The sequence below is a fragment of the Pristis pectinata genome, chromosome 29 (assembly GCF_009764475.1).
Source record: "Pristis pectinata isolate sPriPec2 chromosome 29, sPriPec2.1.pri, whole genome shotgun sequence".
Lineage (NCBI taxonomy): Eukaryota > Metazoa > Chordata > Chondrichthyes > Rhinopristiformes > Pristidae > Pristis > Pristis pectinata.
The window spans coordinates 8,214,711-8,241,446 of NC_067433.1; the positions used below are offsets into that span (position 1 = coordinate 8,214,711).

Sequence of the window (26,736 nt, forward strand, 5' to 3'; positions counted from 1 at the left end):
TGGGTTAATCAAAGAAAGTTTATTGTCATTTATGGAGATTGTTACAAAGCAGGACATGATGGTCAGTGCTTTTGCTAAATCTAAAAGTGTGATCTGGTCTGCTTTCAGCTTATCGGATTTGACTTGTGTGCTCAAAGCACATTGAAAACAGTCATCTTTTAACACTGCACAGTACAACATCCAACCAATCGCTAGGGAAACACTGTATGATACACATTTCTCTTTAAAGTGAAATGGAATGTTCACCATTACAACAGAAGGGAATGGAAACAACAACTATGAAAGGGGCCTGACAAGTAAAATACTAATACATCTCTGCTGGTATTGGTCTCAGTCTATGACTGAGGTCGAACTCCAAGTGTGTGCAGGGTTTATGGATGCAGGGTAGAATGGGGAATGAACATTAGGCAAGTTCTGGTCTATGTCTAGAGGGTGTGATACAAAGGAACAAACGTAAGGTCACTTGTGAGTTACCTAGGTTCCTCCTGGCAGCAATTATAAATGAAATATAAATATAAAGAGATCATGAGAATGCAAATTGCACTGACTGGAGTGGACAATCACACTCTTAATTGCTTTAACCCTATGCAAACAGGGCAGGGATCAAAAATGGTAAAACCTAATGAAAAACCATTAAATTTAATCTAATGTTAACTCAAAGCTGATACACAAACCTACAAACTAACAGCAAAGTATTACAACTATTAGGAAACACATCAATTCAAGTTACTTCTAGTTTATGAAAATCCATTTATGGATTTCTATTTATGTCATGGTAACTATCAAACCGTTTAAAACCCTCAGCTGAAAGGGCTTGATGGGAAGGAGGAAGAGCACCATAGCATAAATATTGTTTTCACTCCTTGCCTCACCAGCCAAAATGTAACATCAGATGAGAAAATCAGAAGCAAAATTTGAAAATAACGTGACAGGGTTAATGGTGAGCTTGAGTGGATTGTGAACCATCGTGAAATTGGTACTGTCCGGATTCTGTAGAAAGTGCTATTGGTGACTTTCCAGAGTCCACTTCTGCACAGCCTTCTCCAGACACGGGCACCCCTTCCCCTGCTGTGCACCAACACTATTAACTAAATCCTTTCTTCGCTTGAGCAACATTGCTGCAAAGAGTGCCCTGCATGTTTCATTTCCCCAGCTTCAGAGTATTCACGAAGTTCTTCACCTGGAAGAGGAGAAAAGGAAATTCTTCATCACAAAAAGATGCATTTTAAGTTCATGGCCCCAAAACACCACAGCGGACAGCACTGATACGATGCAAGTTACAACCACCATTCTTCTGCAGAGCTGCTGCATCAATTAACCCAGCTCTCACTCTGTTCCTGTTGTAATGCTCTGCAGCTACGGAGGGGGAGTTCTGTGGAGACAAGCCTCCCCGGTCGTTACCTACAAACTTGATTCCTTCCATGAAGAGGCAAAGAAGGATCAAGAGTTAATGGGTGTTTGCATCATGATGATGTCTAAAACTGTGCAAACGAATCTGCAGAATCCTTTGTATGTATCATACACTCAGTAAATTCAGGAGTTGCAAGACACTTCCAGGGAGTCATAGAGCTGTACAGCACAGAAACAGGCCCGTCAGCTCACCATATCCATGCCGACCCTTTTGTCCATCCACACTAATCCCAAAAAAAGATTTTGAGGATCCACCCTATTTTATATACCTCTATCTGGTCACCCTCAGCCTCCTTTGCTCCAAGGGAAACAAGCCCAGCCTATCCAGTCTCTCCCCATAACTAAAATCCTCCAATCCAGGAAACGTCCTGGTGGATCTCCTCTGCACTCTCTCCAGTGCAATCACATCCTTCCTATAGTGTGGTGACCAGAACCGCACACAGTACTCCAAGTGTGGCGTAACCAGTGGTTTGTAAAGTTGCAACGGAACGTCCCAACTCTTAAATTCTACGCCCCAACCTATGAAGGCAAGCATGCCATATGCCTTCTTTACCATCCGTGTTCCACTTTCAGGGAACTATGGCCTTAGACTCCTAGGTCTCTCTCTGTTCATCAACATTCCTTAGTGCCCTACTATTTACTGCATTTGCCTTACTCCTATTTGGCTTTGAAGAGCTCACAAACGTTGATTGTCATGCTGTCTACTGCTACTCAGTCTTGAGGAATTGCAACACCCCTTAAAACTTGCACTGCTCCAGCACAAGCAGTAACCCAATGACAGTAACCTCTCACTGGCTCATATTGCACAGATCCAGATGGAGGTTTGCCTGTGGAAAATTGTCCTGCTGGCAATTTCATGGTCGCAATAAGAGCAGCGTGCACAGCGACCAATGGATGCGTCTACAGAGCTTCATGTGCAGGACAAGGGGAAAATGAGCAAAGAAACAAAGAGAAAGATGGCAGTGAACCTGTTTGAGGAGTGTTTCCTGTCTTGATTTATCATTCTCAAACTCCTCATTGACGTCTAGCACCAACACTGGAATAGTCTTCAGATGCTCAAAGTGGACTCTGGTGGAAATGAAGAAAGCTCGAGTTAAATCACCATCCAAATAAAACCCTAATTTTTCTTCCAAAAACTATTTCTTGCTTTTTGTTCATTCCTAGACACGTGACAAACTAAGGTCAGATACCTGATGGGCCAACGTCCCTGACAACTTTCCTTCCCCCTCCTGTGGTGAGGTGCATCCCCTGGGTTTGCAGTTACGGTTGACAACATCGTCGACATTTGGGAACGAGGCACAAGGTGCAAACTGAGTTGCATTGACGTGTAGGACAGGGGGTTGAACTAACAAGAAAGATCCACCAGGATCTTTCTACTGGAGTCAGGAATTAAAATATATTGGAAGTATAGGAGTCAATTCCACAAGAATAATTTGCTACATCAACAGTAGACCTCATAGAAAAGGTTAAAAATAAACAAAATCAAAACTCAGTGAAATACAGAAGCTTTTTTGCTGGTTACGTCTCGTGTTCTGGGGCACAGTCTACTTTCGGTAGTCACACTTCATTTTGTTGCGATCTTCAGGCAAAATTCTACCTTTTCTGCGCAAACAGGCATGCCATTTTCGATCGCGTGAGACTCCTGCAAAGAACGCGCAGGCGCCAGAGGGGGAGGCTGGATTCTGGTTCTTCTGTACGGCAGTCAGCTGTGGTGGCCGAGACAGCCCATGAAGGCTGAGGGGTCCACGCCCCACGCTTGGTGAACTGGGAGTCCTGGGAGGAACCCTGCGCAGTATCGAGGAGCGCGATTGGGTTGAGTAGCTGTGGACAGAGATAGGAGCCCCATTCTTTCGTACATGGCCGGTCATTTCCTCAGCTCCCAGAGGAAGGCGCATCAAACCACCCACATCTTGGAAATTTGCAAAACAAGAACAAATGCAGATGCTGGACATCTGAAATGAGAGAGAAAATACATTGACCTGAAAGATTGACTCTGCTTCTCTCTTCACAGCTGCTGCCTGACCTGCTGAGTATTTCCAGCACTTTCTCACATACAGTCATAAACAGAAACAGGCCCTTCAGTCCACCTTGTCTATGCTGACCAAGAAACTACCATAGTAATCCATTTACCAGCACTTGGTTCATAGCCTGTCCTAGAGTCAATTGGCATTGTGTTCGGCACAGACAATTCACATTCCTGCCAACAGACGGATAGGAAGGGAAGAAGGTGGTGCACATGTTTTATTGATCAAAGAAGCTACTATAGCACTGGGGTATGTGGATCCGGTTATTTTCAAATCCACAGGTTCTTTCAGGAGTCCTGGAACGAGTTGAAAACAACTTGGTGCTTCACAAAGTTTTACTGGAAAGTTTAAAACAAAGAAAGAGTCACAGAGCACATGGCACTAGCTTTGATGAGCCGAGACAAGGGGAACAAAAGGAAGCTCAGGCCAGGGGGGAGGATGAGCAAGAGAGAGATTAACAAAAAGCGACACCTTTTATACCGGAGATAAGAGATGCTCTTTAGCTAACAATAGTCCAATCAGGAAACCTATTGGATACTTGTGGCCAAACCAACCAATGAAAAAAACCACATATTCACCTGATGGACGAACCAATAAGCTAGTAAGCGGCCATTCCTTGTGCAGCCACTTGAGGTGTATTAACCACTATACATGTTAAAAAGCTAATTAAAACAGTCAAATCCAACAGGTATAATGATTTGGCCAAGAGGTCAAGGACAGCCTACTTGGTTCAAATTAATTATTGCATGGCTGATTGTAAACTTTAAATTGTAGGAATGTGATAGTGAAGCAAGTTTACATGCACAATTTTGTCCGTAATTTGGAGAGGTTGGGGACTTCACGATGAGATTTCTCCATATGTAGATTGGGAGAGTAACAGAGTTAAAGGCAAGGTTGGAGAAACTCATGAACAAATGAACTCTTCGCTTGGTACGTTGAACATCTCTCTCCTCATCTCTCCCTCTTTGTTGAATTCTTTCAAAACATTTCTGCAGGAAAATAACTAATGGAAATCCCAAACCTTTCAGAAGAAGGTGTTACATACCGATACACTACAAAGATCTGAATCCCTGTGTGGAATAAAACCACTGTCCTGAATAAAAGATCTAATTTCTGACAAGTTATTTGACTTTGACCTGCTTTTGGGCACATGAATGAGAGGAAAATGGAGGGATATGGGCAGTCTGTAGATAGGAGGGATTAGCTATGTCAGCACAACATTGTGGGCCAAAGGGCCTGTTCTGTGCTGTACTGTTCCATGTTCTTTTGGATCACCTGGATCTGAATGGGACACAACCGATGCAGACCTGATGGCTATAAATTGTGACCACGGCAACCTTGATCAAGTGTGCCCCACAAAACAGCACGCTGTCTGTCCTCTCTATTCAACGGCTTGACTGAGACCAACCCCCTCTCGTCAGGAGCTTTAGACTGTTTGGCCAAATCAGACACAGGCTTAGAATTTCTGCTCCATTGGTAGGAAGAGCAGCTTATTCTGAAGCCAGAAGAGTGAGCTTCCTTTGTTATGAATTGGGACTGGGAGAGAAGATCAAAGACACCTGGACAGGTGCAGTACATGGATAGGAAAGGTTTAGAGGGATACGAGCCAAACGCTGGCAAATGGAACTAGCTTAGATGGGATCTTGGTCGGCATGGATGGATTGGGCCAAAAGGCCTGTTTCCATGCTGTATGACTCTATGACTCTAAGCAAGGAACACAAGCAAAGCGTCACTAGAATTAATCAAACGTTAAGGAAAAAGGAAGTGAGCACCTGACACTGGAATTCACAATAAAAACAGAAAATGCTGTGAAACACTCAGCGGGCCAAGCAGCACCTGTGGAGAGACAAAATGAGTTAATGCTTTAGGTCAAAGACCCGTCAACAGACCAGATATTAAGTTTGTTCAGCATCTGCAATTTCTTTGATTTCCATTTACTAGAATTCACAATTTGCCTAAAGTCTGCACTCCAAGGCCAGCAGAATTTGAAGATATTTCACTCACTGAGTGGACTTGTTCACAAGCCAGTTCTCATGTTGAGAATGTAGCTTCTCCAGATAATCCAGCTGCACATTCTTCTCTTCATTTCTCCCCCTTTGTTGAAGTCTTTCTAAACATTTCTGCAGGAAGATAACCAATACAAGTCCCAAACCTTTTAGAAGAGGATGTCACACACCGATATACTACTAAGATCCAAATGCATTAGCATGTTCAGTGAAACCAATGCCACTCACCTCAGGGGATGCCTGGAGGTAGATGATTCCTTCCAAAGCAATTCGAATGCCAAACTGATTGAGGAGGAAAGTGTGCCAGTCCTGATAGATAGCCCATTCAGTCGCATTCAAGCAACCCAATTCATAAAGACTGGAAGCAAATACGTACCTGTAAAAATGGTCAAAAATTGAGAGTTGCCCAATGATAATTGGCAATTGGTTTATTATTGTCACACATACTGAGATACAGTGAAAAGCTTTTTGTGTGCCATCCACAGGTCATTCCGACACAAGTACATCGAGATAATACGAAAACAGAATGCAGAATATAGTGTTATAGTTACAGAGAAAGTGCAGTGCAGGTAGACAAATAAAGCACAAGGGCCATGACAAGGTAGATTGAGAGATCAACAGTTCACCTTTTTAGTATAAGAGGTCCATTCAGGAGTCTTATAACAGCGGGTTAGAAGCTGTCCTTGAGCTTGGTGGTGCGTGTTTTCAAGCTTTTGTATCTTCTGCCCGATAGAAAGAGGGAGAAGAGAGAATGACCGGGGTGGGAGGGGGTCTTTGATTACATTGGCTGCTTTCCTGAGGCAGTGGGAAGTGTAGACGGGGTCCATGGAGGGGAGGCTGGTTTCCATGATGTGCTGGGCTGTGTCCACAACTCTCTGCAGTTTTTTTGCGGTCTTGGGCAGAGCAGTTGCCATACCAAGCTGCGATGCATCCAGATAGGATGCTTTCTACGGTGGAACAACAACCATTTCAAGTTTTTTTGAGGAGCTTCCTCAAATTTACAGTTAATTTCTGGCAAACACAAGCTAGTTATTCTGGAGCTAGCTGGTTAGAAAGTAAATTGTAGCAGTGAAGGTTCCTTCAAAGCTCAGTGGTTGTGAAGGTTTAGTTTCAAACACCTAATTGTAACAGCTGACTTAAGCTAAGGCAGCACTGGGGCTCCCGTCTGTGGCCTCAATTAAGGTGGGTCTGGCAGAGGAAAGTAAGTCAGGCATAATTCTTCCCCACTGCCGTCAGGTTCTTGAATCAACTTGAAAAACCCTAACACTACATTAGACTACATTTCTTTTTCCCTCTCTCAACTTGCATTAATGTCGTTCTGTTTAATTTGTCATGCAAGTTATACTGTATATAATTTACTTTAAGTTTATGTTAACTTATGTGTCATGTCATGTGCTGCTGCTGGAAAAAGCTAATTTTCATGGCATTTATACCCTGTGTTTGTATGCCTATGCTAATAAACGAACTCTTGTTCAATGTGCAAAGGAAGATACACCAGAGGACACGACTGGCCGTGGATGTAATGGTTTCCTGATTAAACTGGCTTCCTATCCACAGGAGCAAAGAAAAACTGCAGGAGGAACTCAGCGGTCAGGCAGCATCTGTGGAGACAGAGGGACGGTCGACATTTCAGGTCAAGACCCTGTGTTAGGGCTGAGAGTGTAGAGGGGAGATAGGCAGGATAAAGGGGTGAGAGGGAGGACAGGGGCTGGCAGGTGGTGGACACGGTGAGGAGGGGGGAGGATGCGCAGATGGAGCCAGGTGTGGGGAAGGGTGGAGGTACAGCCAGAGGTTGGGAGGTATTGTGGAGACAACAGAAGGTTGCAGACTCTGGAATCTGATAAATAAGGAAGGTGCTAAGTGGAACCAAATAAAGGAGGGATGATGAAAAGATGGAACAGTGGGGGTGAGGTAGGGTTAACCGGTGGGTTAAGTGTGTGGGTGATGGGCAGATGGAAGCAGGTTGGGGAGGAGAGAGAAGCTGGGACCTGGGGGGAGAGGGGTTGGAAAGAAGGCGTGGGGGTGTGAGTGAACCGGGATGGATCAGGAGAGAAAGGAACAGGGGCTACAGGTCTCCTGAAATTGGGAGATTCAACTTTCGTACTCTTGGGTTGTAGACTACCCAGGTGGAATAGGAGATCTTGTTCTTCTAGTTTGCCCCTGGCCTCACCCTGGCAGTGGAGAAGTCAGAGGACAGACCGATTAGTGTGGGAATGGGACAGGGAGCTGAAATGGCTTCCAACCGGGAGCTCAAGAGGACTACGGCAGGCACCCGCAGTCTCTTGTGTTTGTTTCCTATCCACCGGATTGAGACTCCTGATCAGAGACGGCAGTATCTATCATCAAAGATCCCCACCAGCTGGGCCATACCACCTTCTCGCAGCTACCATCGGGCAGGAGGTACAGAAGCCTGAAGTCCCACACCACCAGGTTCAAGAACGACGACTTCCCTTCAACCATTCGGCGGGCAGTACGGTAGTGTAGTGGTTAGCGTAACGCTATTACAACGCCAGCAATCCAGGTTCAATTCCTGCCGCTGTCTGTAAGGAGTTTGTACGTTCTCCCCGTGTCTGCGTGGGTTTCCTCCGGGTGCTCCGGTTTCCTCCCACATTCCAGAAGACGTACGGGTTAGGAAGTTGCAGGCATGCTATGTTGGTGCCAGAAGCGTGGCGACACTTGCGGGCTGCCCCTAGAACACTCTACACAAAGATGCATTTCACTGTGTGTTTCGATGTATATGTGACTAATAAAGATATCTTATCTTAAGCCAGCCGGCACAATCCTGATCACTACGTCAGTATAGCAACAATATGACCACTTTGCACTACAATGGACTTTGTTTTTTCATTCTAATTGTGTTCTTTCTTGTATAATTTTGTGTAATTTATGGTTTTCTTGTGAATGTTGCATCTCTGACACTATGTGCCTGTGATGCTCCTGCAATAAACTTGACTTTGACTTTGAAGTGGGTCAATGCCAGAAAACCACAGGTGCTGTAGGGTCCTACTTCATCAAAAGAGGGAAGAACTTCAGGATCAAACTTGGTTGCGATTCAAGTTTCGCCCTTCACCTTGACGAATACAAGAAGCATCAGTTATCTCTCTGGCACTTGGTTACCTGTCACTGTAGACTGATCTCTCAAATATCTGCACAGGCTCTGCTGCCTTCAGGAGCCTGGGCAACAACGGTGCCAGATGGGTCTTGATGCGGCTCATGCAGGAGTGCGACTGGAAGGTGTAGGACCAGCGGTGGGGATCCTGATACAACATCTGAAGCAGGTTGCCAACACTCTTCTGTGCGGCTGGTTCCTGGGGAATAATAAACCATGGTCACTAACATGGTTCCATTCGAGCTGCTAAGACTTAATGCTGAATTCAGCCTTTAAAGTGAAAGGCTATCGACTTGAAACATTACACGTATGGACCTCCGAATACAGGGTAGGCTCTTCAGGAGCATAGAGTGTGCAGAAATTAAGAGGGAAATGAGGGGCCACAAAATATAACTGGCAGGTAAGATTATGTAAAATCTCAAGGCATTTAAGACAAGATTTCTTTATTAGTCACATGTACATCCAAACACAGTGAAATGCATCTTTTGTGTAGAGTGTTCTGGGGGCAGCCAACATAGCATGCCCACAACTTCCTAACCTGTACATCTTTGGAACGTGGGAGGAAACCAGAGCACCCGGAGGAAACCCATGCAGACACGGGGAGAACATACAAACTCCTTACAGACAGCGGCTGGAATTGAACCTGGGTCGCTGGCGCTGTAATAGCGTTACGCTAACCGCTACACTACCGTGCCTGTCCTGAGTATATTAAGAGCAAGGGGTTAACCAGGGAAAGAATGGGGCCCATTAGGGACCAAACGATCAATCCGCGTGGAAAGCCAGAGGATACGGACAAGGGTCTTCAATGAACACCTTTCGTCTGCATTCACAAAGGAGAAAGACATTGTAGCTGGAGATTTCTGCTGGGGCACTGAAATTCTCGGGCACATTAAGATTAAAATGGAGGAGGTACTAAATGTCTTAATGGGCTTGAAAGCAGATAGAACCCCAGGTTCTGATGAGATGTTTCCCAGGCTGCTATGGAGGAGATTGCTGGGGTATTTTAGTGCGTGCTGACCACAGCTGAAGTGTCAGATGATTGAAACATAGCAAATTTGGTACCTTTTATTCTAGAAGGGCAGCAGGCCTGGTACTTAACAGACCTGTTAGTCTAACGTCACAGGTCAAGAAACTACGGGAGAAAACTCCAAAGGACAAGATTAATCTACACTTCGAAAAGTAGGGATTGGTCAGCGATAGCAGAAATTTGTTGGTGGGAGATCCTGTCTGACTAATTTAATTGAGATTTTTTTTGAAGAAGTAACAAAATAAATTGATGAAGGAAATGCGATTGATGTGGTTTACACAGACTTCAGTCAGGCCTTTGACAAGGTTCCACGTGGTAGAGTAGTCGAAGAGGTTAGAGCCCATGGGATTCAAGGCAAGTTGGCAAATTGGTTCCAAACTTGGCTTGGTAATAGAAGGACACAAGAAATGTTGCAGGTGCTGGAATCTGGAGCAATACACACAAAAAGTGCTGGAGGAACTCAGCAGGTCAGGCAGCATCCATGGAGGGAAATAAACAGTCGACGTTTCGGGCCGAGACCCTTCATTAAGGCAACTGCTCTGCCAAGACCGCAAGAAGCTACAGAGAGTTGTGGACACAGCCCAGTGCATCACGGACACCAGCCTCCCCTCCTTGGACTCTGTCTTTACCCCTCGTTGTCTTGGTGTAGCAGCCAGCATAATCAAAGACCCCACCCACTAGGGACATCCTCTCTTCTCTCCTCTTCCATCGGGTAGAAGATACAGGAGGCTGACGGCACGTACCACCAGACTTAAGTACAGCTTCTACCCTACTGTGATAAGACTATTGAACGGTTCCCTTATACAATGAGATGGACTATGACCTCACAATCTACCTTGTTGTGACCTTGCACCTTATTGCACTGCACTTTCTCTGTAGCTGTGACACTTTACTCTGTACTGTTATTGTTTTTACCTGCACTACCTCAATGAACTCTGTACTAACTTAATGTAACTGCACTGTGTAATGAATTGACCTGTATGATCAGTTTGTAAGACAAGCTTTTCACTGTACCCCGGTACAAGTGACAATAATAACCCAATACCAATTAGGATTGGAAAGGAAGAGGGCAGAAGGTGGGGAGAGGGGGAGGAGCACATGCAGGCAGGGGATAGGCGAGTTCAGATGAGGGGGGAAGGTAGTGGGTGGGGGAGGGGGAGAAGGTGTAATAAGCTGAGAGGTGATAGGTAGAAGAGGCCAAGGGCTAAAGAAGAAGGAATCCAGTAGGAGAGGGCAGTGGACTACGGAATAAAGGACGGGAGGGGGGTGGGGGGGGAGGAGAGGAGATGGGCAGGTCAGCAAGGCGGGAGAAGGGAGCCACAGGAATAAGGGAAGACAAAGGAGTGGTGGGGAAAAGAAAAGGAAGGGGAGGGGTTACCGGGAGTTAGAGAAATCGATGTTGAGGCTGTCAGGTTGGAGACTCCCAAGGTGGTATATGAGGTGTTGCTCCTCCAACCTGCGTCTGGCCTTAACATGGCAGTCGAGGAGGCCGTGGATAGACATGTCAGTGCGGGAGTGGGATGTGGAATTGAAGTGGGTGGCCACCTGGAGGTTCTGGCTGTTGCAGTGGATGGAGCAAAGGTGCTCGACGAAGCGGTAATAGGAACCAGAGTGTGATGGTGGAGGGCTGCTTTTGTGATTGGAACTTTGTGTCCAGCACCATACCACGTGGATCGGTGCTGGGACCTTTGCTCTTTGTTATGCATGTTAACAACCTCGATGTGAATGTAGGAGGTAAGATTAGTAAGTTTGCACATGGCACAAAAATTGGTGCTGTTGTTGATGGTGAGGGGAGTAGTCAGGCTGCAGAATGATATCGATCAGCTGGTAAACTGAGCAGAGCAACGGCAGATAGAAGTTAACCTTGATAAGAGTGAGGTGATGCACTTTGGGGGTTCTGATAAGGGTCAGGCATATGCTATCAATAGCAGGTTCCTAGGGAGTATTGAGGAATAGAGGGAACTTAGAGGACAAAGCCAAAGATCTCTGAAAGTGACAGCACAGGTAGATAAGGTGGCAAAGGCGGCAAGTGGGACTTGCACCTTTATTATCGAGGACGTGAAATACAGGAGCATAGTTCTCCTGGTACAACTTTATAGAACATTGGTCAGGCAGCACATTGTGTGCAGTTTCATTTGCCACACTATTGGAAGGGCCTGATTGCACTGGAGAGGGTGCAAAGGAGATTCACCAGGGTGTTGCCTGGGATGGAAGGTTTCAGGCACTGTGTGTTTTGATGTACATGTGATTCATAAAGATATCTTATCTTTTCTTATGAGGAGAAACTGGATAGACTGTGTTTGTTTGTCTTTAGCAGAGGAGGCGGGGGAGACCTGACGGAGGTGAACAAGATTATGAGAGCTGTGGATAGGATAGATGGTGAGAAACTTCTCCCCGTAACAGAGGTGCCTGGGATGGAAGGTGTAGCAGTTAGCGTAATGCTTTACAGCGCCAGTGACCCGGGTTCAATTCCGGCCACTGTCTGTAAGGAGTTTGTACGTTCTCCCTGTGTCTGCGTGAGTTCCCTCCAGGTGCTGCGGTTTCCTCCCACTTTCCAGACAGACGTACAGGTTAGTGGGCTTGCTATGTTGGCACAGGAAACATGGTGACACTTGCAGGCTGCCCCCCAGAACACTCTACACAAAAGGATGCATTTCACTGTGTGTTTTGATGTACACGTGACTCATAAAGATATCTTATCTTTTCTTATGAGGAGAAACTGTGTTTGTTTGTCTTTAGCAGAGGAGGCGGGGGAGACCTGACGGAGGTGAACAAGGTCATGAGAGCTGTGGATAGGGTAGATGGTGAGAAACTTCTCCCCGTAACAGAGGTGTCCAAGACCAGAGGACATAGATTTAAGGTCAGGAGCAAGAGGGGATCAGAGGAAGCATTCCTTTCACCCAGAGGACAACTGAGGTCTGGCATGCACTGCTCAATACGTTGGTGGAGGCAGGTCCCCTCACAATACTTAAGAAGCATCTGAATGAGCACTTGAACCATAGAAGGCCACGGACCAAGTGCTGGGAAATGCGATTTAGGTACTTGATGGCTCTGTAGCTTCATAACCTCTATTCATAAGACTTTTTTTTATATTAACTAAACTTAATTTCCACAGCTGCCTTAGTGAGCACTCCTGTCGTGATCTTTATTCCAAGCATCTGGAGGGTATTAACCACAGTGCTACTGCACTCCTCGTTAAAGCTGCACGTTAAGGATGGAACCTCTGGCACTGCAGCACTCCCTTGCCACTGCACTGTAGGGTCAACCTGGATTTTGTGCTCAAGTCTCTGGGAGGAGGCTTGAACCTACAACCTTCCGACTCAGTTTTCCAATTGGAGCCACATTATAGCAGAAAGCAGCAGCCAAACAACTTTAGGACATCTTTGTATCTCAGATCAACAGCATTTTGACTCAGATGGTAAATAGAGTCAAAGAGCACAGAAACAGGCCCTTCAGCCCAACCGGTCCATGCCGACCAAGATGCCCATCTAAGCTAGTCCCATTTGCCCGCATTTAGCCCATATCCCTCTAGACCTTTCCTACCCATGTACCTGTCCAAGTGTCTTTTAAATGTTGTTCATGTACTTGCCTCAACCACTTCCTCTGGCAGCTCATTCCATGTTTGAACCACCCTCTGGGTGAAAAAATTGCCCCTCAGGTTCCTATTAAATCTCTCCCCCCTCACCTTAAACCTATGTCCTCTAGTTCTTGAACACCTCCCCCACCACCAATAGGCACGGTAGTGTAGCAGTTAGCATAACGCTATTACAGCGCCAGCAACTCGGGTTCAATTCCGGCCGCTGTCTGTAAGGAGTTTGTACGTTCTCCCCGTGTCTGCGTGGGTTTCCTCCGGGTGCTCCAGTTTCCTCCCACATTCCAAAGACGTACGGGTTAGGAAGTTGTGGGCGTGCTATGTTGGAGCCAGAACCATGGCAACACTTGCAGGCTGCCCCCAGAACACTCTACGCAAAAGACACATTTCACTGTGTGTTTCGATGTACATGTGACTAATAAAGATATCTTATCTTAAAAAGAAAAAAAATATAGTCATACAGCACAAAGCCAGGCCCTTTGCCACCAAGTCCATTGAGTTCTCCTCTAAACTAATTCCATTTACCAGTGTTTGATCTGTAGCCTTGGTGATTCATCTAGGTACTATTTAATGTTGTGAGGGTCTCTGCCTCCACCACCCCCTCTTCAAGCAGTGTTCCTGATTGCAAGTATTCTCTGGATGAAAAAATATTCTTCCTCAGCTCCCTCTAAACCTCTTATCCCTAACTCTATATCTATGCCCTCTAGATTCAGACCAATGTTTCTGTCCAATCTCATCAAGTTTCAAGAGAATTCAGACAGTTTATAGCACAATAATTGTAACCTAGGTTAATGCACTGAGCAGTGTCCTGGTCTGCAGAGTTTTTCTTGCTAACCAGCAGTACTTGAGAAACAACTCGCCCCAGCAAAAAATCTGTGTTAATTATCACGTACCTCCATTTTTTTCCCCAAAACTTTAAATATGGATTCTCTGCTCCTGGAAGACCCATTCCTAAACCCAACATGATCTTGGTTATTTCCAACAAACTTTCACTCTTCTGCTCCACGAAAAACAACCCCCGAATCTTGAGGCAATCTTTGTAACTAAAATTGCTCATTCCTGGATCCCTTCTATTGAATTTGTTCAGTTTCCCCTTAAGATCTGTTGGATTTGACTGTTTTAAGTAGTTTTTTTAACATGTATAGTGTTTAATACACCTCAAGTGGCTGTACAATGTATAACCGCTTTTTAGCTTACTGTTTTCCCATTGGTTGGTTTGGCCACAGGTATCTAATAGGTTTCCTGATTGGACTATTGTTATCTAAAGAGTACCTCTTATCTCGGGTATAAAAGGTCTCGTTTTTTGTTAATCTCTCTCTTGCTCTCCTCCCCCCCACACCCCCCCACCCACACACCCGCCCCCCCCCCCCCCCCAGCCCTAGCTCATTTTAGTTCCTTTGTCTCAGCTCATCTCCTAGTAGTAAAGCTAGTGCCATGTGCTCCATGACTGTTGCTTTGTTTTAAACTTTTCCAATAAAAGCTTGTGAAGCATCAACTCATTCTTAGGCTCCTGAAAGAACCTGTGGATTCGAAAATAACTGGATCTGACAGGCCCCTCATTTTCTTCAGAGTCCGACAGATGCATATTGAGACACTAGGTTGATTTCGATCACACCCACCTTGCTGTTGCTGGAGGTGGAAACATTGCACCACTTTCCTATGGGCTCTGGAACGATCTCCCATTGGTCACTGCCCATCTGCTGCAATAGTCCAGCAAACGTGGATTTCCCAACGGCTAAATCAAAGCAGAAAAGATTATTCAGTTTTAAAATATTCAAAATCAGCCCAACACGTTTATTCTACACTTGATTGGGACATTACAGCAGTTAGTGCTGCTTTCTCACAGCTCCACAGACCTGGGTTCAGTCCTTGAGTTTGCACATTCTCCCTGGGACCATTTGGGTTTCCCCTGGGTGCTCTGGCTTCCTCCCACATCCCAAAGATGTGCTGGCAGGTTAAATGGCCACTGTAAATTTCCCCTTGTGTAGAATCAAAAGGGGAAGTTGGTGAACATGCAAGGGAGATTAGTTGCAAGGCTACAGGGGAATGGGATTACTCTACTAGAAACCAGCAAGGACTCAATGGTATTGGTTTATTATTGTCACTTGTACTGAGGTACAGTGAAAAACTTGTCTTGCATACCGATCGTACAGGTCAATTCATTACACAGTGCAGTTACAGTGAGTTAGTACAGAGTGCATTGATGTAGTACAGGTAAAAACAACAACAGTACACAGCTACAGAGAAAGTGTAGTGCAATAGGTGCAAGGTTACAACAAGGTAGATCGTGAGGTCATAGTCCGTCTCATTGCATAAGGGAACCGTTCAGTCTTCAGTACCATAATAGGTTTGTCAAGTCACAAGATCACATGACAAAGGAGCAGAAGTAGGCCATTCAGCCCATCGAGTCTGCTCCGCTACCTCACATTGAGCTAAACTTTCTCATCTAGCCCCAATTTCCGGTCTTTTCCCCATATCCCTTGATACCCTGACTAATTAGATACCTATCAATCTTCTCCTTAAATGCCCCCAATGATCGGGCCTCCACAGCTGTATGTGACAATGAATTCCACAAATCTATGACCCTCTGGCTAAAGAAATTTCTTCTCATTTCTGTTCTAAATGGGTACCCTCTAATTCTAAGACTGTGCCCTCTAGTCCTGGACTCACCCACCAAGGGAAACAGTTTAGCCACATGTACTCTGTCCAGTCCTTTCAACATTCGAAATGTTTCTATGAGGTCCCCTCTCATTCTTCTGTACTCCAGTGAGTACAGTCCAAGAGCCGACAAACGCTCATCATATGTAATAACCCTCCCTGGTTCTGTTGATGAACAGGGAGACAAAAATCACCTGTTTTGTGATTACTTCAGTACGATCCAAAGGAAGCAACTTTCCTATGAACCACAGCAGCCAACAATTACTGAAGCTGGTCTACCCGCAGGGCCAAGAAAACTGATCACCATGGTTAGGACTGGCACTCAGCATTATGTTCACCACCTCTCCATTCAGTACAATAAAACATCAGGCACTTAAGTTGGCTTAGCAGTTGTTACAGTAGTGTAGTGGTTAAGTAACTGGACTAGTAGCCAGAAGTCTGGTGCATCCATCCAGAGTCTCAAGTTCAAATCCCACAGCAGCAGCTGGGGAACTTAAGCTCAATTAAGTTAATCAAATTAAATTTAAATTATTAAGGACAACCTTAGTAATGTTCACCACAAAACCAACAGATTGTTGTAAAAACCCACCTGGTTCATTGATGCTCTTCAGACAATGAGATCTGTTGTCCTTACCCAGGATGACCTGTAAGTGACTCCAGACCCATCAACATGATTGACTCTTAGCTGCCTCCCCAGTTCAAGGCCAATTAGGGACAGACAATAGATGGTACCATTGCTAGCAATGTCTACATCCTATTGAGTAAATGATAACTCGAATTCAGATCTAAGGAACTCAAAGTAATGCAGATTTTCAGTTGCCATATCACACTGGTTTGGTTCCTGGGGGACAGGCAAGGTGGACCTTCGAAGTTCAGCTCAGGTCACCAAATCCAAGGGCAAACAACTCAACCAGCGAGAGGCATATGTGGCATTTCCTCAGTGAGTGAGGCAGCACCTATGGAGGGAAATGGACAGTCAACATTTTGGGTCAAGGCCCTTCATCAGGACTCCAGTCTCCAGCAAAGGAGATGAAACTGTATCAACCTGGATAAGTGTGAAGTGATACACTTCGGGAGATCGAATTTGAAGGCAGAACGCAAGGTTAATGGCAGGACTCTTAGCAGTGTGAAGGAACAGAGGGATCTTGGGGTCCACGTCCATAGATCCCTCAAGGTTGCCACGCAGGTCGATAGGGTTGTTAAGAAGGCGTCTGGTGTGTTGGCCTTCATTAGTCGGGGTATTGAGTTCAAGAGCCGCGAGGTGATATTGCAGCTCTATAGAACTCTGGTTAGACCACACTTGGAGCATTGTGTTCAGTTCTGGTCGCCTCATTATAGGAAGGATGTGGAAGCTTTAGAGGAGATTAACCAGGATGTTGCCTGGATTGGAAAGCATGTCTTATGGGGATAGGTTGAGCGAGCTGGGGCTTTTCTCTTTGGAGAGAAGGAAGATGTGAGGTGACTTGATAGAGGTGTACAAGATGTAAAGAGGCATAGATCGAGTGGACAGTCAGAGACTTTTTCCCAGGATGACAATGGCTAACATGAGGGGACATAATTTTAAGGTGATTGGAGGAAGGTATAAGGGAGATGTCAGGGGTAAGTTGTTTTTTTTTTAAACACAGAGTGATGGGTGCGTGGAACGCACTGCCTGTAGAGATTGTGGGGGCAGATACATTAGGGACATTTAAGAGACTCTTAGACAGACACATGAATGATAGAAAAATAGGGGGCTATGTGGGAAGGAAGGGTTAGATAGATCTGAGAGCAGGATAAAATGTCAGCACAACATTGTAGGCTGAAGGGCCTGTACTGTGCAGTAGAGTTCTATGTTCTATAAGAGCGGGAAGCAACATCAATACAGTCATCAATGTATCAGAACAAGAGATCAGAGAGAGGGTCTGAGTGGGATCGACAAATAATGACTGTTCCTCAAATCCTACAAAGAGGCAGGAACAGCTGGACCCAGGTAAGAATGGCGTCAGCCGAGAATCTAATTCTGTTCACACATGAAGCGCTCAGTACTTGCTTCCCTTTAGAAGTCACGCATGTCACCTTAAGAGTTTTGAAATCTTACCCAAAGATCGCAGCCCTTAATAGGCTTCTTCATCCTTCACACTGATCAGCCCTCACACAGCATCACAACTGCTTGCATGAAACCTTAGCAAATCACCCAGTGATGTTGCAAAAGGACTTCCACATTCTAAAATATGAACATTCGTTCTTCATTACTCAGTGTTTCTACCAGCCTTACTTAACACAGTTATAAAAAATAAAGAACAACCACCTTATTGATATGTTTTGCTTCCTTGGTCATGCACTCAAAGCCCCTTTGTTCCTCCACACCACTCAATATCCTCCCATTTGCAGTCCATTCCTTGCCTTGTTGCACCTTCCCAAACACAGTCACTCTCTGGATTCAATTCCATTTGCCGCTTTTCTGACCATCAACATCCGACAGTTTAAAGCTTTCTCCTTACCGTCAGCTGCAGAGCCAAGTTTTGTATTGAAGATGCTGGAAACAGTAAGCAGTTCAAGCACCAACTGTAGTGAGAAATTAACATTTCAGGTCAATCTGAATTAATGAATCTGAAAAAGAGTCATTGACCCAAAATGTTAACCATTTCTCTCTCCACAGGTGCTGCCTGACCTGCTGAGTGTTGTCGTATTTTCCGCTTAAATTTCAGATTTTTAGCATCTTTTGATTTTCAAGTTCTGTATCATCTAAAAATCTCTCTGTTGCGCTCCTACATTTGATGCTAACTCAAAAATATATTACAAAAAGCAAACTCTACAATGAAGTCTTTTTCCCAGGGAAAGGGAGCCAAAAACTACAGGGCAAAGGTTTAAGGTGAGAGGGGAAAGATTTAAAAGGAGCCTGTGGGGAAACTTTTTCCACACAGAGGGTGGTGGGTATATGGAACGAGCTGCCAGAGGAAGTGGTAGAGGGGGTACAATAACATTTAAAAGACATTTGAATGGGTACATGGATAGGAAAAGTTGAAAAGGATGTGTGGGCAAATGGGACTGGCTTGGATGGGCATCTTGGTCGGCATGGATGAGTTGGGCCGAAGGGCCTGTTCTGTGCTGTATTACTCTACCGCCCTAAATGAATCCTCTTCCTAGGGGAGGGGCAAGTGGCTGAACTGGGGGTTGATGGGATGGTGGAAGAAGTTTGGGGGGGTGGGGGGTGGTGTCAAAGATTGGGGAGCCGTCAAAAGAACAACAGGTGGGATAAGGTTAGTAAATAAACTCGGGACTTATCAGTCTTGCTTGGAGTTCAGAATGATGATAGAACATTGATACCAGGTTAAAACATGCAACATAAGCGACAGATGGTAATGAGTTTAGGCCACGATAAGTGAACCTCGAGTTACTAATAGGTTGCAACACAGTGACAACACTGAATGAAGTGAGGGCTGCCTCTAGTTCAGAGCACAAAGTGGCGATGCTTGCAATGAATCACGTCTGGTGTAGTTTCTGGATGAGTTGAAGGTTTATCCTGCCACTGTTGATACATTCATCGGTTCAGGAAAGCACTGGTCAGTCAACTAAAGGTTTGTGTCACTTTCCCTAAATTTTATGGTCAGTTGCATTTCTATAGTAGCTTCCCTGTCCTGTCAAGAGATTTCCAACACAAGTTGCTTTTGAAGTGTTGTCACTGTTTTAACGTTGGGAATGTAGCATTCCAATTAGGGGAGCAACACATAAAGGGGCTGGAGGAACTCAGTGGGTCAGGCAGCACCTGTGGAGGGACCTGGACGGTAAAGATACCTACATTAAAAGACTATTGTTTATTGACTACAGCTCTGCCTTCAGTACAATAATCCCAAGCAAATTTGTCACCAAACTCCAAGACCTAGGACTCAACACCTCCCTCTGTAACTGGACCCTTGACTTTCTAACAAACAGACCGCAATCAGTGAGGATAGGCAGCAATACCTCCGGCACAATTATTCTCAACACTGGTGCCCCACAAGGCTGCGTCCTTGGCCCTCTATTCTACTCCCTGTACACTCATGACTGTGTGGCCGGATTCTGCTCTAACTCCATCTACAAGTTTGCAGATGATACCACCGTTGTAGGCCGTATCTCAAACAGCGATGAGTCGGAGTACAGGAAGGAGGTGGAGAGCTTATTGGAATGGTGTCATGACAACAACCTTTCCCTCAATGTCAACAAAAGAGCTGGTCATTGACTTCAGGAAAGGGGGCGGTATACATGCACCTGTCTACATCAATGGTGCTGAGGTCAAGAGGGTTGACAGCTTCATGTTCCTGGGAGTGAACATCACCAGCAGCCTGTCCTGGTCAAATCACGTGGATGCCATGGCCGAGAAAGCTCACCAGTGCTTCTAATTCCTCAGGAGGCTAAAAAAAATTTGGTTAGTCCCCTTTGACACTCACTAACTTTTATCGATGCACCATAGAAAGCATCCCATCTGGATGCATCACAGCTTGGTTGGCAACTGCTCTGCCCAGGACCGTAAGAAACTGCAGAGAGTTGTGGACACAGCTCAGCGCATAACGGATACCAGCCTCCCCTCCTTGGACTCTGTCTTTACCTCTCACTGTCTTGGTGGAGCCGCCAGCATAATCAAAGACCCCACCCACCCGGGTCATTCTCTCTTCTCTCCTCTTCCATCAGGTAGAAGATACAGGAGCCTGAGGACACATACCACCAGATTTAAGGACAGCTTCTACCCCACTGTGATAAGACTATTGAACGGTTCCCTTATACAATGAGATGGACTATGACATCACGATCTACCTTGTTGTGACCTTGCACCTTATTGCACTGCACTTTCTCTGTAGCTGTGACACTACTCTGTACTGTTATTGTTTTTACCTGTACTACATCAATGCACTGTACTAACCCAATGCAACTGCACTGTGTAATGAATTGACCTGTACGATCAGCATGCAAGACAAGTTTTTCACTGTACCTTGATACAAGTGACAATAATAAACCAATACCAACAGTCGGTGTTTCGGGTCAAGACTGGACTAGTCCCGATGAAAGGTCTCGACCCGAAATGTCGACTGTCCATTTCCCTGCACAGATGCTGCCCGATCAGCTGAGTTCCTCCAGCTCCTTTGTGTGTTGCTCCAGATTTCCAGCATCCGCAGTCTCTTGTGCACCCAGTTAGGGGAGACGAGAGACCGCAGATGCTGGAACCTGGAGCAAAAAGACAAATTGCTGGAGGAACTCAGCGGGTCGAGCAGCATCTCTGGAGGGAAAAAGAATTGTCAACATCTCGGGTTGAGACCCTGGATCAGGACTGAGAGTGGAGAGGGAAGATAGCTAGTGTAAAGGGGTGACAACTAGGACACAAGTTCTCACAAACAGCACTGTGATAATGACTAGATAATCTGTTTTCCTGATGTTGACTGTAGGATAAATATCAGCCAGGACACTGGATGGAACACCCCGTTCTTCTTCCAAATATTGCTGTGGGAGGGGTCTTTTATCACCACTTCAGGAGGGCAGATATTTGTTTAACATCTCCAAGGGTTCAGCACTCCCTCAGTAGTGCCCGAGTTCCTTTTCACACTGGCATTATTCATGGGCCATGAGAATAAAGGAAAACCGCAGACGCTGGAAAACCTGAAATAAGAACAGAAAATGCTGGAGACTCTCAGCAGGTCAGGCTGCATCCGCGGGAAGAGAAACAGAATTAACTTTTCAGGTCAAAGACCCTTTGTCAGAATGTCTGTCTGTTCTGACAAAGGATGTTTTGACCAGAAACATTAACTCTATTTCTCTTTCCACAGATGCGGTCTGACCTGCTGAGTATTTCCAGCATTTCTGTTTTTATTAGTCATAATGTAAACTGCAAGTACCAAACCTCTTCCTTCCAAAGCACTGTTGGCCCCAATTCCAAATTCAAGCTTTGGCTAAATTTGACACTACAAACCAGATCTGTTTTGCACCAAAGAGAATAATTAACTCTGTTACAAGAAAGGTGCACTGATCCCGACAGATACCAGTATCAATAAGAGGACAGACATGACAAAGGACAATCTATTCAGTACTGCAGCTCCTAAGTTTATTTTTCCAACTATTGAATAACACTATTTGCATAACTTATTTTGAATTGAGAAATAGGGCTGATGAATCAACCACTGGCTACCACAGAGGGTGAAAACATGAAACAAGAGAAATGTGAAAGCTGGAACCCTACGAATGTGAGTTTGCTTTTTTAAAAGCAAGGAAAAACAAGATGGAAAATAAGTCAGCGAGAAATATACCACCGTAGATTTGCAGAGGATACTATTGAAAGAGAGTATACTGTGCAAGGACTTACAACTACTGAGAGACAAGAAGAAGATTTTAGATTTTAGCACTTGCACTTTAGAAGAAATTCTGTGAAATTCTTAAGAGTTTCCAATAAATGAGATTTGAGTTTCCCCAAGGAGTATTCCTGCATTTTTCAACCAAAAATATTTACAAACTCTTTTGACTTACTTAGCGTAATGCTATTACAGTGCCAGCGACCTGGGTTCAATTCCGGTCACTGCCTACAAGGAGTTTGTACGTTTTCCCTGTGTCTGCGTGGGTTTCCTCCGGGTGCTCCGGTTTCCTCCCACATTCCAAAGACGTACGGGTTAGGAAGTTGTGGGTATGCTATGTTGGCGCCAAACGCGTGGCGACACTTGCAGGCTGCCCCAGAACACTGCGCAAAAGATGCATTTCACTGTGTGTTTCGATGTACATGTGACTAATAAAGATATCTTATCTTTGAAAGATAATGAAGTATTTTCGATTGCAAATTTTGCCTAGAATTTGGATTTCACCTCGTTTGGTGCACGGAGTGGATGTCACGCGGGCAAACATAGGGCACAAGCATGAAAGGGATAGCAGTGGTGGACCATTCAGCCCCTTTGCACTTGGTCTGCCAATCAGCAGGATCAGGGCTGACCTTCTACTTTCCACCCCTTGAATATCCTTTAATCTCCATCTTATCTTTGAATAAAATCAATGATCCGAGCTCCATAGCCCTCTGGGGTAGAGAATTTCAATGATTCAGCACTCTCATTTTATTCCAGAACAAGCTACCTCTTATTCTGAGACTTTGTGACCCCTGGTCCCGGATCCCTCAGCCAGGAAACACCCCACCCCCCTCCCCAACCCCAATCCAACCTGTTGACCCCTCTAACAATTTTGCACATTTCATTGAGGTCATCTTTCAGTCTTCAAAACTCTAGATAACCGGGAACAAAGCTACTCAATCTCTCCTCACAAGACACCCCAGGAACCAGTCTAGTGAACTTTCACTGCACTCCTTCTACTGCAAGTTTTCTTTTAGGTCCGGACACCGATATTGCACAGAGATACAGTCTCACCAAGGACCTGCAAATTGCTCCTGCACTCCAACATACCGTTTGCCTTCCTAATTGCCCACTGCATCTGGAGGTTAACTTTCAGTGACTTATCATCAAGAACACTCAGGTCTCTCTGAACCTCAACATTTCCTAATCTCTCATCATTAAAAAAATGACTTAACATTTCTGTTTTATCTGTCAAAGTAGATAACCTCACAACAAACAAACTGCTGGAGAAACTCAGCAGGTTGAGCAGCATCTGTGGGGGGGGGGGGGGGGGGGCAAGGAACTGTCGAAGTTTCGGGTCGAAACTCGGCATCAGGACTCTGACCTTCTCTGGACAACCTCACATTTTTCTGGGGAGTTCAGTTAACAGAACTTTTCCCTGAAGGAATTCACAAATCACCACAAAAATATCTGGGCTACAGAATAAAAATTCACTCGTATGAAATTTTTTGTGGAAAAAAATGTAAATACATTTTTTAAAAGAACAAAGTAAATACAAAAAGTAATACTAATTTTCTTCCAACTCAGGTTGAGTGAGCTAGGGATTTTCTCTTTGAAGAGGAGGAGGATGAGAGGTGACTTGATAGAGGTGTACAAGATGATAAGAGGCATAGATCGAGTGGACAATCAAAGACTTTTTCCCAGGGCGACAATGGCTAACACGAGGGGACATAATTTTAAGGCGACTGGAGGAAGGTATGGGGGGGATGTCAGAGGTAAGTTTTTTTTAAACAAAGAGAGTGGTGGGTATGTGGAACACATTGCCGGCAGAAGTTGTGAGGGCAGATACATTAGGGACATTTAAGAGACTCTTATTATAAGATAAGATTTATTTATTAGTCACATGTATGTCAAAACACACAGTGAAATGCATCTGTTGCGTAGACTGCTCTGGGGGCAGCCCGCAAGTGTCGCCACGCTTCCAGCGCCAACAAAGCATGCCCACAACTTCCTAACCCGTATGTCCTTGGAATGTGGGAGGAAACCGGAGCACCCAGAGGAAACCCACGCAGACACGGAGAGAACTCCACATGAATGACAGAAAAATGGAGGGCTATGTGGGAGGGAAGGGTTAGATGGATATTAGAGCAGGATAAAATTTCGGTACAACATCGTGGGCCGAAGGGCTTGTACTGTGCTGTAATGTTCTATGTTCTTATGTGCAGATAACACGGCTTCATGTTACAGAAAATCGTGATATAGACACAACCCTACCCCATAACATAGGGATCCCTGTAGTCCATCTGCTACGTCCTTCACTCAGCTTGTTCTCTTTAAACTTCTGGCATCCTCCACCACTATCCAATTTCCTACTTATTTCCACAGCAACAGCAAACTCAGAAATATTTCCCCCCCCCACCCCCCCAGCCACATCATTGATATAGATTGTGGATAATTAGGGCCCAAATATCCCACAAGTCACAGGCTGCCAAACTAAGGTGGACCCATTTATTCCAACTCTTTGCCTACTCTCAGTATATTACCCCCAATTCCCTAGAGTCATAGAGTTATACAGCACAGGAACAGAACCTTCAGTCCATGACAGCCAAGTTGCTTGCCTGAGCAAGTCGAATTTCCCCGTGTTTGGTCCATATCCCTCTAAACCTTTCCTATCCACGTCCGAGTGTCTTTTAAACATTGTAATTCTACCCACCTCTACCAGTTCCTCTGGCAGCTCGTTCCATATACCCACCACCCTCTGTATGGAAAAAGTTGTCCCTCACGTCCTCTTTAAACCTTTCCCCTCTCGTCTTAAGATTATGCCCTCTAGGTTTAGACTCCTTTATCCTGGGAAACGATTGTGACCCTCTACTTTATCCACGCCCCTCATGATTTTATACATTTCTCAGGTCAGCCCCCTACGCTCCAGGGAAAGAAGTCCCAGCCTTCCCAGTCTCTCCTTATAACTGAAGCCCTCCAGTCCCGGTAACATCCTTGTGAATCTTCTCTGTGCCCTTTCCAGGTTAACCACATCCTTCCCATAGCTGGGCAACCAGAACGGCACACAATACTCCAAGTGTGGTCTCACCAACATCTTGTTCAACAACCTTCTGAATGGCTCTTATTAAAAAACTTCCAAAAATCCAAATACACCACATCCACCTGTTTCTCCTCAGAGACTCTACTAGCTGCAGACTGAGAGGACCTTCTTACCAATTTTTACAGATGCACCATATAAAGCATTCTATCCAGATGCATCACAGCTTGTTACAGCAACTGCTCTGCCCAGGAATGCAAGAAATTGCCTAGAGCTCTGAATTTAGCCTAATCCAGCACGCAAACCAGCCTCCCTTTCACTGACTCTGCCTACACTTCCTGCTGCCTTGGGAAAAGCAGCCAACATAATCGAAGACCCCTCCCACCCCAGTCATTCTCTCTTCTCTCCCCGCCCGTCAGGCAGAAGATACAAAAGCTTGAGAGCACAAACCACCAGACTCAAGAACAGCTTGGATCCTGCTGTTATCAGGCTCTTGAATGGACCTAATACATGAGCTCTTGATCTCCCAATCTACCTGGTGGTGGCCCTTGCATTTTATTTGTCTACCTGCACTTTCTCTGCAGCTACAAAACTATAGTCTGCATTGTTTTCTTTTTACTACCTCCATATCTGGATGGACATTAATAAACCAATTCCAACAGCAACCAACCCAGGGAAATCAATTCTCCACTCCTTGAGAACTTACTACACTCAACTGCCAGTCAAATTGGACTGGGAGATACCGAGTCCAATCTCACAATGGGCAGGATCGCTACCTGAAAAAGGCACAAAGAGGAGAGATAAGAGGCAGGAATGCGGAGCAACACACAAATAGCTGGAGGAACTCTGTGTGTTGCTACCAATCCCTTACAGCTTGCAAAATTGCGCCTGGATAAAGGGCGCAACGCATTCCAATTTCTGGAAACGCACACTCCGGCTCACGCGTTTGCTGGCGTTTCTTTTTTACCGATGTTTCCTTCCACCGATATCCTGGTCACCGCCGGTCTCCCCGCCTCACCAGCGCTGGACGAGAACGACAGCCGCCCTGCTTCGGTGCCCATCGCCGCCAGCCGGGGTTTGCGGCGGGAAGGGGAGGCAGACGCCAGAGGTCCGCAGACACAAAGGCAGCGGCTCAGCAGCAACAAGCGCCCAGGCACCGCTCTGCCGGGCACATAGCGAGGGGTGAGCAACAGGCGAACGGCTGCAGCCATGCGAACTGGGTGCTATAAAGACATGGCTCTCTGCACTCACAGCCCCTCGCCTTGCAAACACCTTGCTTCCTTCCAGCGGCAGATTTAGTGAATCAGTTCCGGGTTAAATGCACCAGCATTTATGCAACAGCTCTGTTAAGGTTGCATAATTGGGAGATGGTTTGCAGCCTAGAGCCACAGACAATTCCAAACACAGAAAATTCTGCAGATGCTGGAATCTGCAGCTACACACAATCTGGAACCAGCTGCCAGAGGAAGTGGTTGAGGCTGGTACAGTAATCTAAAAGGCACTCGGACAGGTACATGGATAGGAAAGGTTTAGAGGGATAGGGGCTAAACAGCAGCAAAAGGGACTAGCTTAGATGGGCATCTTGGTCCGCATGGACCAGT

The 26,736-nt window shown here is 45.5% G+C and overlaps 1 protein-coding gene across 1 annotated transcript; it reads right to left on the reverse strand.

Moving 5' to 3' along the window:
- LOC127584271 (deoxycytidine kinase 2-like) lies at positions 1-26,434 on the reverse strand. Its single transcript, XM_052040922.1, has 7 exons — positions 26,103-26,434; positions 14,788-14,903; positions 8,558-8,748; positions 5,669-5,816; positions 5,439-5,554; positions 2,379-2,478; positions 1-1,180 (listed from the first exon to the last, which is right to left on the reverse strand). The coding sequence occupies exons 1-7, from the start codon at positions 26,344-26,346 to the stop codon at positions 1,142-1,144; spliced, it is 954 nt and encodes a 317-aa protein (XP_051896882.1). The 5' UTR covers positions 26,347-26,434; the 3' UTR covers positions 1-1,141.
- Positions 26,435-26,736: the final 302 nt, after the last annotated feature.

What these genes read in the sequence shown, in the direction of transcription:
- LOC127584271 (XM_052040922.1), bottom strand. Translation starts at nt 26,346, where the DNA reads ATGGCTGCAGCCGTTCGCCTGTTGCTCACCCCTCGCTATGTGCCCGGC. An exon ending in AGATCAGTCTACAGTGACAG is followed by an intron (nt 5,817 to 8,557) that starts GTAACCAAGTGC and finishes CCATTTTTACAG; the next exon opens with GTACGTATTTGCTTCCAGTC. An exon ending in AGGAAACACTCCTCAAACAG is followed by an intron (nt 1,181 to 2,378) that starts GTTCACTGCCAT and finishes CTCCTCTTCCAG; the next exon opens with GTGAAGAACTTCGTGAATAC.